Here is a 12,460-nt window from a genome sequence, read left to right on the forward strand (position 1 = left end):
TCAGCCACAGTAGTCTTAGAAGGGATGTGCATTTCATCTTTTTCTTAGGCAGTCCCTTGAGGCTGAGGGTGAATTTCTTTCACTCCAGGGTGGTGGGTCCTGAGGTGACCAAGAAGTCCAATGCTAGATCTGCACACTCTGCCACAGGTGGGATGGGTGGGTGGGTTCCTCGGATTTTGGTCTCTCCTTCCGCTGTTTGTACTTGGCCTCCACCTGGGCCTGCTGGTGGCATGGTTGGCATCTTTGCGGATGCTTCTTCTTCAGTTTAGGCAGTCTCGAGCAAGGGATTCCTACAAATTGGCGGAAATGTTGTTTTTCAGGGAGGCTTTGAGGGCATCCCTGAAATGTTTCCTCTGCCTTCCTGGTAACTGCCTGCCATGAAGAAGCTCAGACAGCTTGTTTTGGGAGTCTTATGTCATGCATGCGGACAATGTGGTCCATCCAACGTAGCTAATTAACCATAACTAGTGCCTCGATGTTGGGGATGTTGGCTTGAGAGAGGACACTGATATTAGAGTGCCTTTCCTGCCATTGAATTTGTATGATTTTGTGGAGGTATTGCTGGTGATATTTTTCCATGGTTTAAGGTGTCTGCTGTACATTGTCCATGTCTCTGATGCATACAGAAGGGGAGGTAGCACTGCAGCCCTGTAGACATGAACTTGGTGCTGAGTTTGAGGTCTTTGTCATTAAATACTCTTTTCCCCAGACAGCTGAAGGCTGCTCTGGCACACTGGAGGTGATGTTGATGTTTCATCGTCAATGTCTGCCCTTGCTGAGAGGAGGCTCGAAAGGTATGAGAAATGATCAATGTTGTCCAATGGTTTGCTGTGGATCTTGATAGTCAGGGGGCAGCGTTGCGCAGTAGGAGCAGGCTGGTAGAGCATCTTTATCTTCCAGATGTTTAGCCTAAGGCCCATTCTTTCATTCGCCTCCGTGAATGCGCTGACGATAGTTTGGAGCTCGGCCTCTAAGTGTGCACATACGCGAACACGTCATCATACTGCAATTTGATGACAGAGATTCTGGAATGGAGGCATCGTTGGCTGAATAGTTTCCCATCCTGTAGAATAGATCCACTCTGGCAGCCAGCTTCATGGAGATGCGGTGGAGTGTTGTGGTGAGGAGGATGGAAAAGAGCATCGGTGCAATGACACAGCCTCGCTTGACCCCCAGTTTGCACTCGTACTGGGTCTGTTGCCGATCTGTTGGTAAGGATTATGGCTTGCGTGTCATTGTGCAGCAGAGGATGGTGACAAATTTCTGCGGCAGACAAATTTGAGGAGGATGCTCCATGGTCCCTCCCAACTAATAGAGTCAAAGGTCTTTGTGAGGTCAAAGAACTCCATGAATAGGGGTTGCTGCTGCTCTCTGCATTTTTCTTGGATTATTTTTGCTGTGAAGATCATGTCCACTGTGCCTCTTGATGGACAGAATCCACATTGTGACTCTGGTAGGATCTCTTCGACCAGAGGGAGAAGGTGGTTGAGGAGGACTCTTACAACGACCTTTCCTGTGGTGGATAGCAGAGATGCCCCTCTATAGTTACCGCAGTTGGTCTGGTCTCCTTTTTTGAAGATGGTCACAATTACGGCACCTTGGAGATCCCCTGGCATGCTCTCTTCCTTCCAGATGAGGGATGTGGAGTACAAAACAACTCTATTTTTTGGCTTACTCAAAACACTAAACTTCTGAACTGGATTCAGTGCCATAAGGAAATTCGCAGAACATTTACAACTACTGAGGGACTATGCAGAAGTCAGTAGAGATTGCTATCAGTGCATCCTACCAATTATTTTAGCCTGAATCCACTAGGAATGAAGTGATAAAGTTTGGTTGCCACCAAGTTGAAGTTTGACTAAAAGCAGTCACTTTAGTTCTGTTTTGTAGGATTTTAGATGTTGCTGGGCCAGTAGGGTTTCATTTTTGTCAAAAAAGAGGAAAAGCTGACCTTGCATTTATGTAGCATCTTATCACCTTAAAACATTCCAAAGCTCTTTAAAACGAATAAATCACTTTTGAATTGTGGTCCCATTAAGTGGGCAAATGTAGCAGCCAATCTATATAAAGTGAGGCTCACAACCAACAAATTAGTCAATGATCAATTAATCTATTTTGTGTGGTTTTGGAGAGACACATGCTGGCCAGGGTCCTGCTCTTATCTGATCAGTACCATGGAATCCTGTCCACCTGAGCTGGCAAGTATGGCTTCAGTTTATCGTCTTACCTGATAGACAGCACCGCTGGGAGTGCAGTGCTTCCTCAGTACTGCATTAAGTGTCAGCTTAGATTATGGATTTGAAGGTGGGTGTGCGACCAGTTGTGCCAGGCTAACACAACAGGTTTACTTATTTTAACACTTCAGTAAAGTTCAGCTACAGAAAACCCATTACTATTACAAAAAAGGATTTAATAACTCAAAATACGGTTTAAATTCCGTTCAGTGAAAACTGTTCTTAGTTACTTTTCCAGTTGCACTGAATAGCATAGTCAATAGTATTTAGCTACAAGTACTTACTGGAATTCCTAAAAGTGAGGGATCCACAGGTTGCCGGAATGGCAATGATTCTGGGTCTTGACGGTACAATGCTTCAAGTGTGGGCATAAGAGCTTGTCGTAGTTCCTCTGGTTTGAAAACTATCAGGAAACAACAGAAAGTTACATCAGCTTACCAAAGAACTGTACGTTTTTCCAGAGACAGTCACTCTGCCTAACCAGCAAAATTATGGCACATTGAACTGGTAGATGTAGTATATTTTGATTTCCAGAAGGCATTCGATAAGGTGCCACATAAAAGCTTATTGCACAAGATGGGAGCTCACGGTATTGGGGTAATGTATCAGCATGGATGGAAGATTGGTTAACACGCTGAAGAGAGAGTCGGGATTAATGAGTCTTTTTCAGGTTGGAAAGACGTAACTAGTGGAGTGCCACAAGGATCGGTCTTAGAGCCTTAATTATTTAATATCTATATTAATGACTTAGGGGAGGGGGCAGAATGTAATGTATCCAAATTTGCTGATGATACAAAAATAGGTGGGAGGGCATGTTGTGATGAGGACATACGGAATCAACAAGGGGATATAGATAAGTTGAGTGAGTGGGCAAAAACTTGGCAGATGGGAGTTTAATGTAGGAAATGTGAGGTCACGCACTTTGGTAGGAAGAATCAAAAGGCAGGCTATTACTTAAATGGAGGGAAATTCCAAAAATGTGCAACACAGAGGGATCTGGGTGTTCTTGTGCATGAAACACAAAAAGCATGCAGGTGCAGCAAGTAATTAAGAAGGCAAATGGAATTTTGGCCTGTATTACTAGGGGGGTGGAGTTTAAAAAAAGTAAGATAATAGCAAAAAACTGTGGATGCTGGAAATCCGAAACAAAAACAAAAATACCTGGAAAACTCAGCAGGTCTGACAGCATCTGCGGAGAGGAATACAGTTTAAAAAAAATAAGTCTTGTTACAACTGTATAGGGTTGATGAAGCCGCACCTGGAGTACTGTGTACAGTTTTGGTCCCTGTATTCAAGAAAGGATACACTGGCATTAGAGACAGTTCAAAAGAGATTCACTAGGCTGATTCCAGGGATGAAGGGGTTGACTTATCAAGAACAGCTAAACAGGTTAGACCTTTATTCATTAGAGTTTAGAAGAATGGGGAGTGATCTTATTGAAATGTACAAGATTCTGAGGGGTTTGACAGGGTAGATGTTGAGAAGATGTTTTCACTAGTGGGGGGATCTCAAACTAGGGGGAATAGTTACAGAATAAGATGACACTCATTTAAAACTGAGATGCGAAGGAATTTCTTCTCTCAAAGGGTCGTGAATGTCTGGAATTTTGTACCCCAGAGAGTTGTGGAGGCTGGATCACAAAGTATTTAAAAAGGAGGTAGATAGATTTTTGAAATATCGAGGAGTTGTGGGCTATGAGGAGCTGGCACGAAAGAGGAGTTGAAGTTTGGGGCAGATCAGCCATAATCTTATTGAATGGTGGGGCAGGCTTGAGAGGCTGATTGGCCTACTCCTCCTATTTCTTATGGTCTTATGGCTGCTCTAATGTAGTTAATTATGTGCTAATGAAAAGGTTGCAGTAGCATTTAACATTATGAATCAAATTAGGAGTGATCAACACCTTGATAATATCATCTAAATAAACACTCGGCTTAGGCTGTAACTGCCATTTATAATATGAATACCTATGAAGCTCAGATATTGTAAAACAATGTACAGCTTCACAAAGCATAAATGCACAAGTTCACATGCAGTGACAATCGTAATGTAAAACTTCCCATCCATGCCACGGTAATGTGAAGCAGCGATTTTACCAGTAGAGGACTGCACTGAATTCCTTCATATTGTATTTCTGAATGCTCCATCTCCTCACAAACAAAATAATATCCTTAAGTCCTTGTCTGCAGGATGTATTTGAATAAGTTCTTTTTGTTGACCCATAAACACCTACACTTTCTGCGTGACTGAGGTGGTGATGCCGATGACTGAGAAGATGCATTGGCGCCAGCCTCCTCCTCCTCTTTGGGCTCAGTTTTGATCTCGGGTTTCTCCTCCTCCTCCTCCATGGGCTCTTGCTTAGTCTCAAGGCTCTCATTACTCTCTTCCTTCAACTGTGCACATGAAGACACTTCATCATTCTGCAGATAGAAGAAAACCACAGATATTTTTACAAGGCAATAACTATGCAAGCACTCATGTCTAACTGGCACCTTTCAATCAATTACACTAACATTCATAAATTGCATTGTAGTTTTCTTTTAAGAGCCAGTAACAATGGACTTCACTCCCAAAAAGGCAATCTGAAGATTTTAGCAAGATTGCTCTAGTCACTAGTAAATATAATTTGGAGGTCTGTCGTCTTGGTATTTGATGTTCAGCATTCACTGTAAACAGGTTAATCAGTTCAACAACTGCTGCATCTTCCAAACCAATTAGGAATCAATTTCTTAAACAGCCTCTCAAACTTAAATTCCAGCTGCTCTGTGGCCAGAGTCATTACTTATCCTTGCCAAACGCCACTGTGTCCCAGTGAACTAACTTGAACATTGGGGTCTTCAACCCTTGCACTGCTGTGCTGCAGTGAACCTAAGTGATCTTCTCCACCTCTGTTCCAATCCATACCCTGCATTCCTCTGACTTCAAACACTTTGCTCCCTCAGACAGGCCTGGGGCTAATCCAAAACTGCTTAAGCCAGAGAAAATAAACCCACTAATGGTAGGATACTGCTGCACACATAAGAGAAAAGTGGAACTTATAGGTGGCCAAACATCAATACACCACATTGGTAGCCCATATTGCATGTACTGAGCCCAATTTAGTGCCTGTAAGATTTCTTGATACGGTAGTAAGGACTTCTCAGGTCAACTGAAACTGGTTCCCAGATTGTACTGCCTTTCTGAACAAAAATTAACAGACAAAAAAGATGAAATTGACTTGGGAAAATATCCAACTCTTTTTGGACCACCATATTTCATCAACTAACCAAGAGATAAAGTTATATCTACTACAACACTTAAAAAGGTTAAGTTGAAATCTGCTGGTCTTGGTACCTCAATTTTGACTTCCGTCTGGGTTTCCGGTACCTCTGATTCCATTTCTTCCACTTTGACCTCTGTTTTGGTTTCAGACAGTGGTGCTTCAGTTATGAGCTGCTGAGAGTTTGTGTCTGTACTAGCCACAGAGGCTGGGGTAGCTACTTTACCATCTGCGCTTGCTGCAGAGTGAGAGAGCTTTAAAATTTGGGAGAGAAATAAAAATATTCAACTGTAAAAAAATAAGCACAATGAGCAACTGTGAAAGTAACTATAACTCACCAGCTTTGTTACACGAGTTAATGAGTGCAACGCAGATCATAGTTAATAACTACTTACAGTGTACCAAGTACAGCACACAAAATAAAATGAGGCAAAATTTAATTTTAAATGTAAATGAAATTGTTGTGTAGATTTAAGGATGCTTGACACCCAATTGTACTGCAGAGGATATAAATATGTCAATGATTCAAAATGTAATTAACATCCTGGCATAATTAACACTGCACACAATTGTTTTTATATCTAATCCTTTTGCACACAGGAAACACACTTTAGAAAGTTATCAATAGGAGTGACAGCAGGTATACTAATGGCACAAGAAGTGTTTGGGAGGCAGGTTTTATAATGGTCCAATATCAGTGTGGGACAAAAAAATTGCCTTTTACCAGGCAGTTTCCCAAAAGGCAGGCAACTATTTCTACTTTTGCCTTCCAGGCCAATTTAGAAAATTAACTTAATCTTTTATGCTCATCAGGTAGAAGAGGTCAGCACCTGGGCACCTACAGCCAACAAATACACATGCCAAAAAAAGCGAAGTCATGCTCCTACTGCTTTGCCTCACCTTCAGAAAAGCACTTTTGGAAGTTTAGATTTCAATGCACCAGTGTCACAATTTCCAACCCATGGGCACACCCAATCAATGTGATAGTATAGTGCTGAATTAGCAGTCTCATGATGTGGGTCCATATTCATAGGAACCAAGTTGAGGCTAGTCAAACTCAATTTCACATCAGAACGTGTTGTTCAGCAAAAAAAGCACCTTGATATCACCCTGGGCTGAATGCAACTTTTTTTTGACAGCTCAATCAGGTGTCATTCATACATTGCTTTTATTGGACATGGGAAAACAAGGAGCATTTCCAGGTCAGCCAAAAATTATGGATTAACAGGTGAGGTCTGTAATTGTAAAAGGACATTGAAAACTTCAGGGTTCAATGTGCAACATGCATAACCTCTCCATATTTTTGATAACATTTAAGTTACTGGGGAAACAAGTCACTAACATTATGAACACTGTGATTAAATATTTACCAGGGTGGAAGAAAAAACAAATTGATTCAACAACTATCAGAGGCTACAACTCATGCTTCTATTGCTCAAACAAAACCTTTTTTGTTTCTAAGACAACTTACAGGAGTGGCAGGCTGAGGTGGCCCAGTGGCTTGTTGCATTGATTGCGGTGTTGGTACTGACTGCTGCGATTGTACTGGAGTTGGAGGCCGTGTTGGAGTTTGGGTCCGAGGTGGAGTCTGATTCGGGGTTGTGCTCCGCACTGGAGTTGGTGTCGAGGCTCGACCTGAGGAGGAAGCTGGAGTGGAGGCCTGAGACTGGGAAGTTGCTGGTTGAGGAGAACTGATGTTGGATGGCGCTGGATGCTGAATAGATGGCATACTTCCAGCAGCAGTAGCGACAACAGGGGCTGAGACAGAGGCAGGAGAAGGGGTTTGCCGGAGAGTTGGCTGAGAAACCGGTGGGCAATGCATCTGAGCACTGGGTAGTCCTATCATGCTTACGGAATTGTTCAAAGGAAGTGAAGTGCCAGGTGCCTGAGTCTGCTCCAAAAAAAAGTACAAGACATCTCACTAAGTCATTAAGTATTTGGGTTTGTTGCCACTGTACATACTTATGGTAATAACTCAGAAGTTTAAAATAGTTCAATTAACTAGGTTTTAAATGGGAGAGATTTTAAAAATGCATAAGGCACAATAATGGAGTCAGGATGCTTCATAACAGCAATAGTTAAGCACCAGCATGTTGAATAAAAAGCTTATTCTACACCACTTGTCAGCATTCAAGCCATTTTAGATAGTTAATTCAACAATGAATTCAAAGCATCTGAAAAAAATCTGGATGAAAGCCACATTGGATACTGACACTCCAGTTTGGATGCATGTTTCATGCTATATGGAACAGGCAACCTTAGCAACTACATCACCATGTTCTAAAGCTTCAAATAAATTAATCCTGGGAGGACAGAACTCATTTCTGGGCACTATTGCCAATTTAATCTTCAGACCCTCTTCGGATGTTGTACATTTTCTAAACTTATTTTGAGCTCACAAATTAAAGGAAACTGCAAAATGCATGGGTTTCATCTAAACATGAATGGTTGTTTGGTAGTACATAACTTGAGTATTGCTAAAAAAAGAGACATGTCTAAGCTTTTCATCTTGCACTCAACAGGACACTCACAAGAATACCGATATAAGGGGGAAAACAACAATTTATACTGTAAGTGAAGAGAGTGCTGATTGGTTGGCAAGTGGCACTGCCATGGAGAATACACCACTGATGGTGACTGACAATTAACTGCCAAGCGTTGTTAAAACTTAAACCAGGCAGCTTGGCCCTGATTGGTCAAGGCATTCCCTGAGGAATGAGTCAGTGAATGGCTGTCACTTATTTTGTTTAGCTGAAACAGGTACAATGTATGTACATGTTCTTTCTGTCTGCAACGAATAGGGCCCTGTGTATTAATATATGTAGCTCCCAGTACGCGGAAATGTGCCACATTGCGAGCCCGACTGACAATCTTAAATTGATTGTCAGCGTAATTCTTAGCACATTGAGGGTTATTTAGCAAATGTTGTCCAATTGCGGAATCGCATCTTTTTTCAGCAATAAACATGAACATTTGTTGGAGCTGGAATATAGCAAGAAGCAGACCAAACATTCTGCTTAACTGTACACATCTTCTATTTTGTCTACCTTCTGACGCTTTAGCTTCTGATAGTGAATTAGTCGATGTCAGTCAAGGATGGGGGAAGGAACAGAGAAATTAGTAGCTCTGAGCCAGCAAACCATATTAGAATCCTACAAAAGCAAAATATTGCAGCTGCCTGAAATATTCAGCAGGTCTGGCAGCATCTGTGGAGAAAGTAACAAAGTAATGTTTCAGGTCAATGACTGTTCTTCAAAAATATTCTGATGAAAAGTCACCAGCCTGTAAAGTTAACTCTGTTTCTCTCTAAAGATGCTGCCAGATCTGATGAGTATTACCAGCATTTTTATTTCACATATAAATACCCTCTGTTCAAGCATTTGCCTTGTCCTGACTCAGAATCACTTTCGTGTTGTAACATTCCTGCTCCTTTTGCATACAAGACACCAACAAAAAGCAAAAGTAACTTATAGCAGCATTCTGTCGAAATTTTAAGGAAAAACAACTCAAGCACATAGCATTTCACTTGCATAAGGCTCCAGGTCCTGTACCAGTGGTTTGATATTGGCCTAAGTAGTTAGCTAAAAATTAATCCATTAATTTGCCTAATTAGGAGCACATAAAACAAAGTAGGAGGTTTCCCCATTCTCTTTCAAAAGCATGGCTGTTTCTACAAAAAGATAATGCAGTTTTAAATGCACTGCATTTATTTGCAAGTACAAGTTATGACACAAGGAAACCTAAGGGAACTACACTTCCTGCCATCCCCTCAGGCCACACCAACAACACCTGAATTAATATGCTAAGTGTACCTGATTCATTCCAGGCTGATTTGCAGTTTGAGATATGCCCACATTGTTCACATTCATTCCACCAGAGGCTGCAGGGAACTGGTTCTGATTCAGAAACTGGCTCTGGGAGGGAGGCTGCCCAATGTTGTTGGCATGCACTCCCAGTATGCCCTGGGACTGTGGCAATCGGGAAGGTGGCATTCCCATCTGGAAGAAATTAAACAGTGTTACAATGCATAATAGAAAAAATACAAACTGACATCATAAATTGCATTTATATAGTATCTTTGACTAATAGAACTGGATATTTCTCTCCCTACCCCCGTCATGTAAAAGGTATGGGTTAGGTGAGATAGAACTCAATAATGAAGAATGCCAGCTTATACCACTAATACCTTCTCCAAAATGTAGCATTTTTATTAGGAAAACCAAAATTCGACAGAACAGGAGTTTAGATAATTATAATAAATTCTATCAGGATGAGAATTTTAATTTGAGGCATTTGGCGAGTAGACAACATTGATCAGCGGGGACAGGGTGATGGGCAGATGGGACAGCGTGTGGCAGATATCAGTAGCAGAATTTGGATGAGCTAAAGAACATGAAGGGTGGATGATGAGAGGTCAGCCAGGAGAGCATTGCAGTAATCAGGTTTGGTGGTGACAAAGCCATGAAGAATAGTGCCAGTGGCAAATGGGCTGAGGTAGAGAGAAAGAACCTAGGGGAAGAAGAACGGCTAAATGGGAAACACCTTATCCTGGTTTCAACTATTTTCCCTTCCTCAACCAGCATCACTTCAAAAAAAAGACTGATCACTCCCCTCACAGCTGTTTTTGATTCACTGGTGGTTCAGTGTGGTTGTTACATCTACCTGCACATCAATATACTTTGAGATGCTTCAATGTGAAAGTGCTATACAAGTACACCAATGTTACCTTTTAATGGTAAGTTTAAACATGGAGATTGAATGTTGCAGGCTGTAATGTTAGCACACATTACAAGAGGAAGGACACAGCCTATACTTAAATAATGAAGGAACTTTGACTCCAGGATTGGTACTGGTCTGGAATACCCCAACCGTTTGCAGAGGATGCCAAGTAGAAAAGACAACAACGTAGCCAGGAATCTTAAATCCATATATTAGGTGCCAAGCTTCTTTGATTACTATGACGCAGGAACTGGAACGTTTTACAATTTCCTAACTTTTAAGCTTCACTACAATGAGCAATGTCTCTTGTAAATTTGGCTCACATATTGCATTATCAAGGTCTATAGTCTTTTCCTTATTAGTAAATATGTTTGAAGTAATGGTGATTCTCTAGTCTCATCAGCAATGAAATGGTGGAACGAAAAAGTAATTACCGTTGGAATAGATCCCATGTTACTCATCTGTACAGTATGGTTCATGGGAGGTGTTCCACGTGGTCCCATGGGTCCCTGCGGCATTTGCACATTCCCCAATGACATGGAACCAAACTGGTTCATACCTGAAAAAACAAACACATCTTTCTCATTAGCTAAAATGGAGCTGTATTAATTTAATTTTCAGTTTCCCATCAATGGATTTTGGAGCAAGGTGGGAGGTTCTTTGTTGCCATGCACGCAGTACCAGGCTAATGCTTTCCACCTCACACCAAATCCAGAATTCAGGTTCATTCCACTAGTTTCCTCAGTGAACAATTTCTACCCTCCCAATTGACCGTGGTAGTATCTATGGGTGCTAGATACTCTCTGGTACCTCACTCAAGTGCTCACACACATTACCTTGTGCCTGACTCTTGCTGAGGGCCAATGATAATCCACTCTTCTCTAGCTCAGCCCACCTGCCACTGGTACCATCCTTCATGCCTTTGTCACCTCCAGGTGTGCTCACTCCAGCGTTTTCCTTGCTGGCCTCTTATGACCTACCCTTCATAGACTTCAGTGCCTCCAAAGCTCTTCTAATATCCTCCCCCACACTGTTCTACTTCCCTACCAAGCCTGTCCGCACTGATCTACATTGTCTGCTGCTCCCCAAAATTTAGAATTCTCATCCTTGTGGTTAGCTCTTTCCATGGTTCTCTAACTTTTGGTAGCTTAACTCAAACCTTCCCATCCTGACTCTAGCCTCTTATTCATCTCTGCTTCTTTCACCTCACATTTGGTGGTTATGCCTTCACCTTCCTCAGCCCCGTCAAAACTTGGACAGTAAGGGGGTGAAGACTTGACCAAAGTCAAGTCTTTCTTCACTTGTTACCTTTTGTTTGCAGAGATTACACACCGTGTACCTCCAACAGTACCGTTCTCTTTCAGCTTGATCCTATATATATATTTGATGGGCCAAATGGCCTCCGTCTGTGCCATAATGACTCCATATAAGAACTGGTGACTCCCCATTTAATACCCTCCACTTGAATATAATTAATACCAAATTGTTATACAATTAACAAGCTCCACATATAAATTCTTTCCCTAATCTCCTCCGCCTCCTCTCCTTTTAAGGCCCTCTTCAATGGAACTTCTGGTTATACCTCCCAATCTCTATTTTTGCTTCATCTTTACTTTCCTTGCACCTCTCATAAAAAACCTCCCAAAGCATTTCGATGTTAAAGGTACTCTAAGTACAAGCTGTTATTGTTGAGGGAGAATGAGGAGAGGAAAGAAAGACATTTAAGGCATTTCCAGCAGAGAACCACTGGATAGTGGTCAGGAGCAGGAACCTTATTTTACCTCTCAATAACTCCAGGGCACAGAGGCCAATTGTAGTATTGCCGTGGCCGAGATAAGCTAACTCAGCACAGACCAGGAATCAATCCTAGAACCTTAACAGCCTATATAACAGTAAGTCACTGGATAAACTCTGAGTTATTGGGGCAACTCCAATTTTTTTTTTCAAAAATAAAAGCCAGTTTGTTTCATGACAGCACTCTTTAAAAATAGGGTTCTTGGCAATATCAACTGGTTAGGGAACTGAATGTGGATCTGAGCTTCCCTCAGTTAATATAAAATAAACAAATATGTCTGTGCTGTGGTTGCAGAGCTCACTGAAATACCAACAGAATTTGCCATGTAGTGTTCGGAGGATTCACTTTGTATCCGTAATGAAAAAAGGTTTGCATTTATATATGGTGCTTTTCATGACCTCAGGACATTTCAAAGAACTTGACAGCCAATGAAGCATTTATTGAAGTGTAGTCATT

General features: G+C 41.7%; 1 protein-coding gene across 6 annotated transcripts in view; it reads right to left on the reverse strand.

Moving 5' to 3' along the window:
* The window catches only part of crebbpb (CREB binding lysine acetyltransferase b), a 154,270-nt gene that overhangs the window by 58,496 nt on the left and 83,314 nt on the right, over window positions 1-12,460 (reverse strand). For all 6 annotated transcript variants that reach the window (XM_078558784.1, XM_078558782.1, XM_078558783.1 and 3 more), the window contains 6 exons: window positions 10,644-10,768; window positions 9,303-9,488; window positions 6,962-7,381; window positions 5,565-5,744; window positions 4,465-4,651; window positions 2,519-2,637 (listed from right to left, as the gene is read on the reverse strand). In XM_078558784.1, the coding sequence (XP_078414910.1) occupies window positions 2,519-2,637; window positions 4,465-4,651; window positions 5,565-5,744; window positions 6,962-7,381; window positions 9,303-9,488; window positions 10,644-10,768 (1,217 nt within the window). The remainder of the gene's footprint in view (window positions 1-2,518; window positions 2,638-4,464; window positions 4,652-5,564; window positions 5,745-6,961; window positions 7,382-9,302; window positions 9,489-10,643; window positions 10,769-12,460) is intronic.

This window comes from Cetorhinus maximus, chromosome 15 (assembly GCF_964194155.1).
Source record: "Cetorhinus maximus chromosome 15, sCetMax3.hap1.1, whole genome shotgun sequence".
Lineage (NCBI taxonomy): Eukaryota > Metazoa > Chordata > Chondrichthyes > Lamniformes > Cetorhinidae > Cetorhinus > Cetorhinus maximus.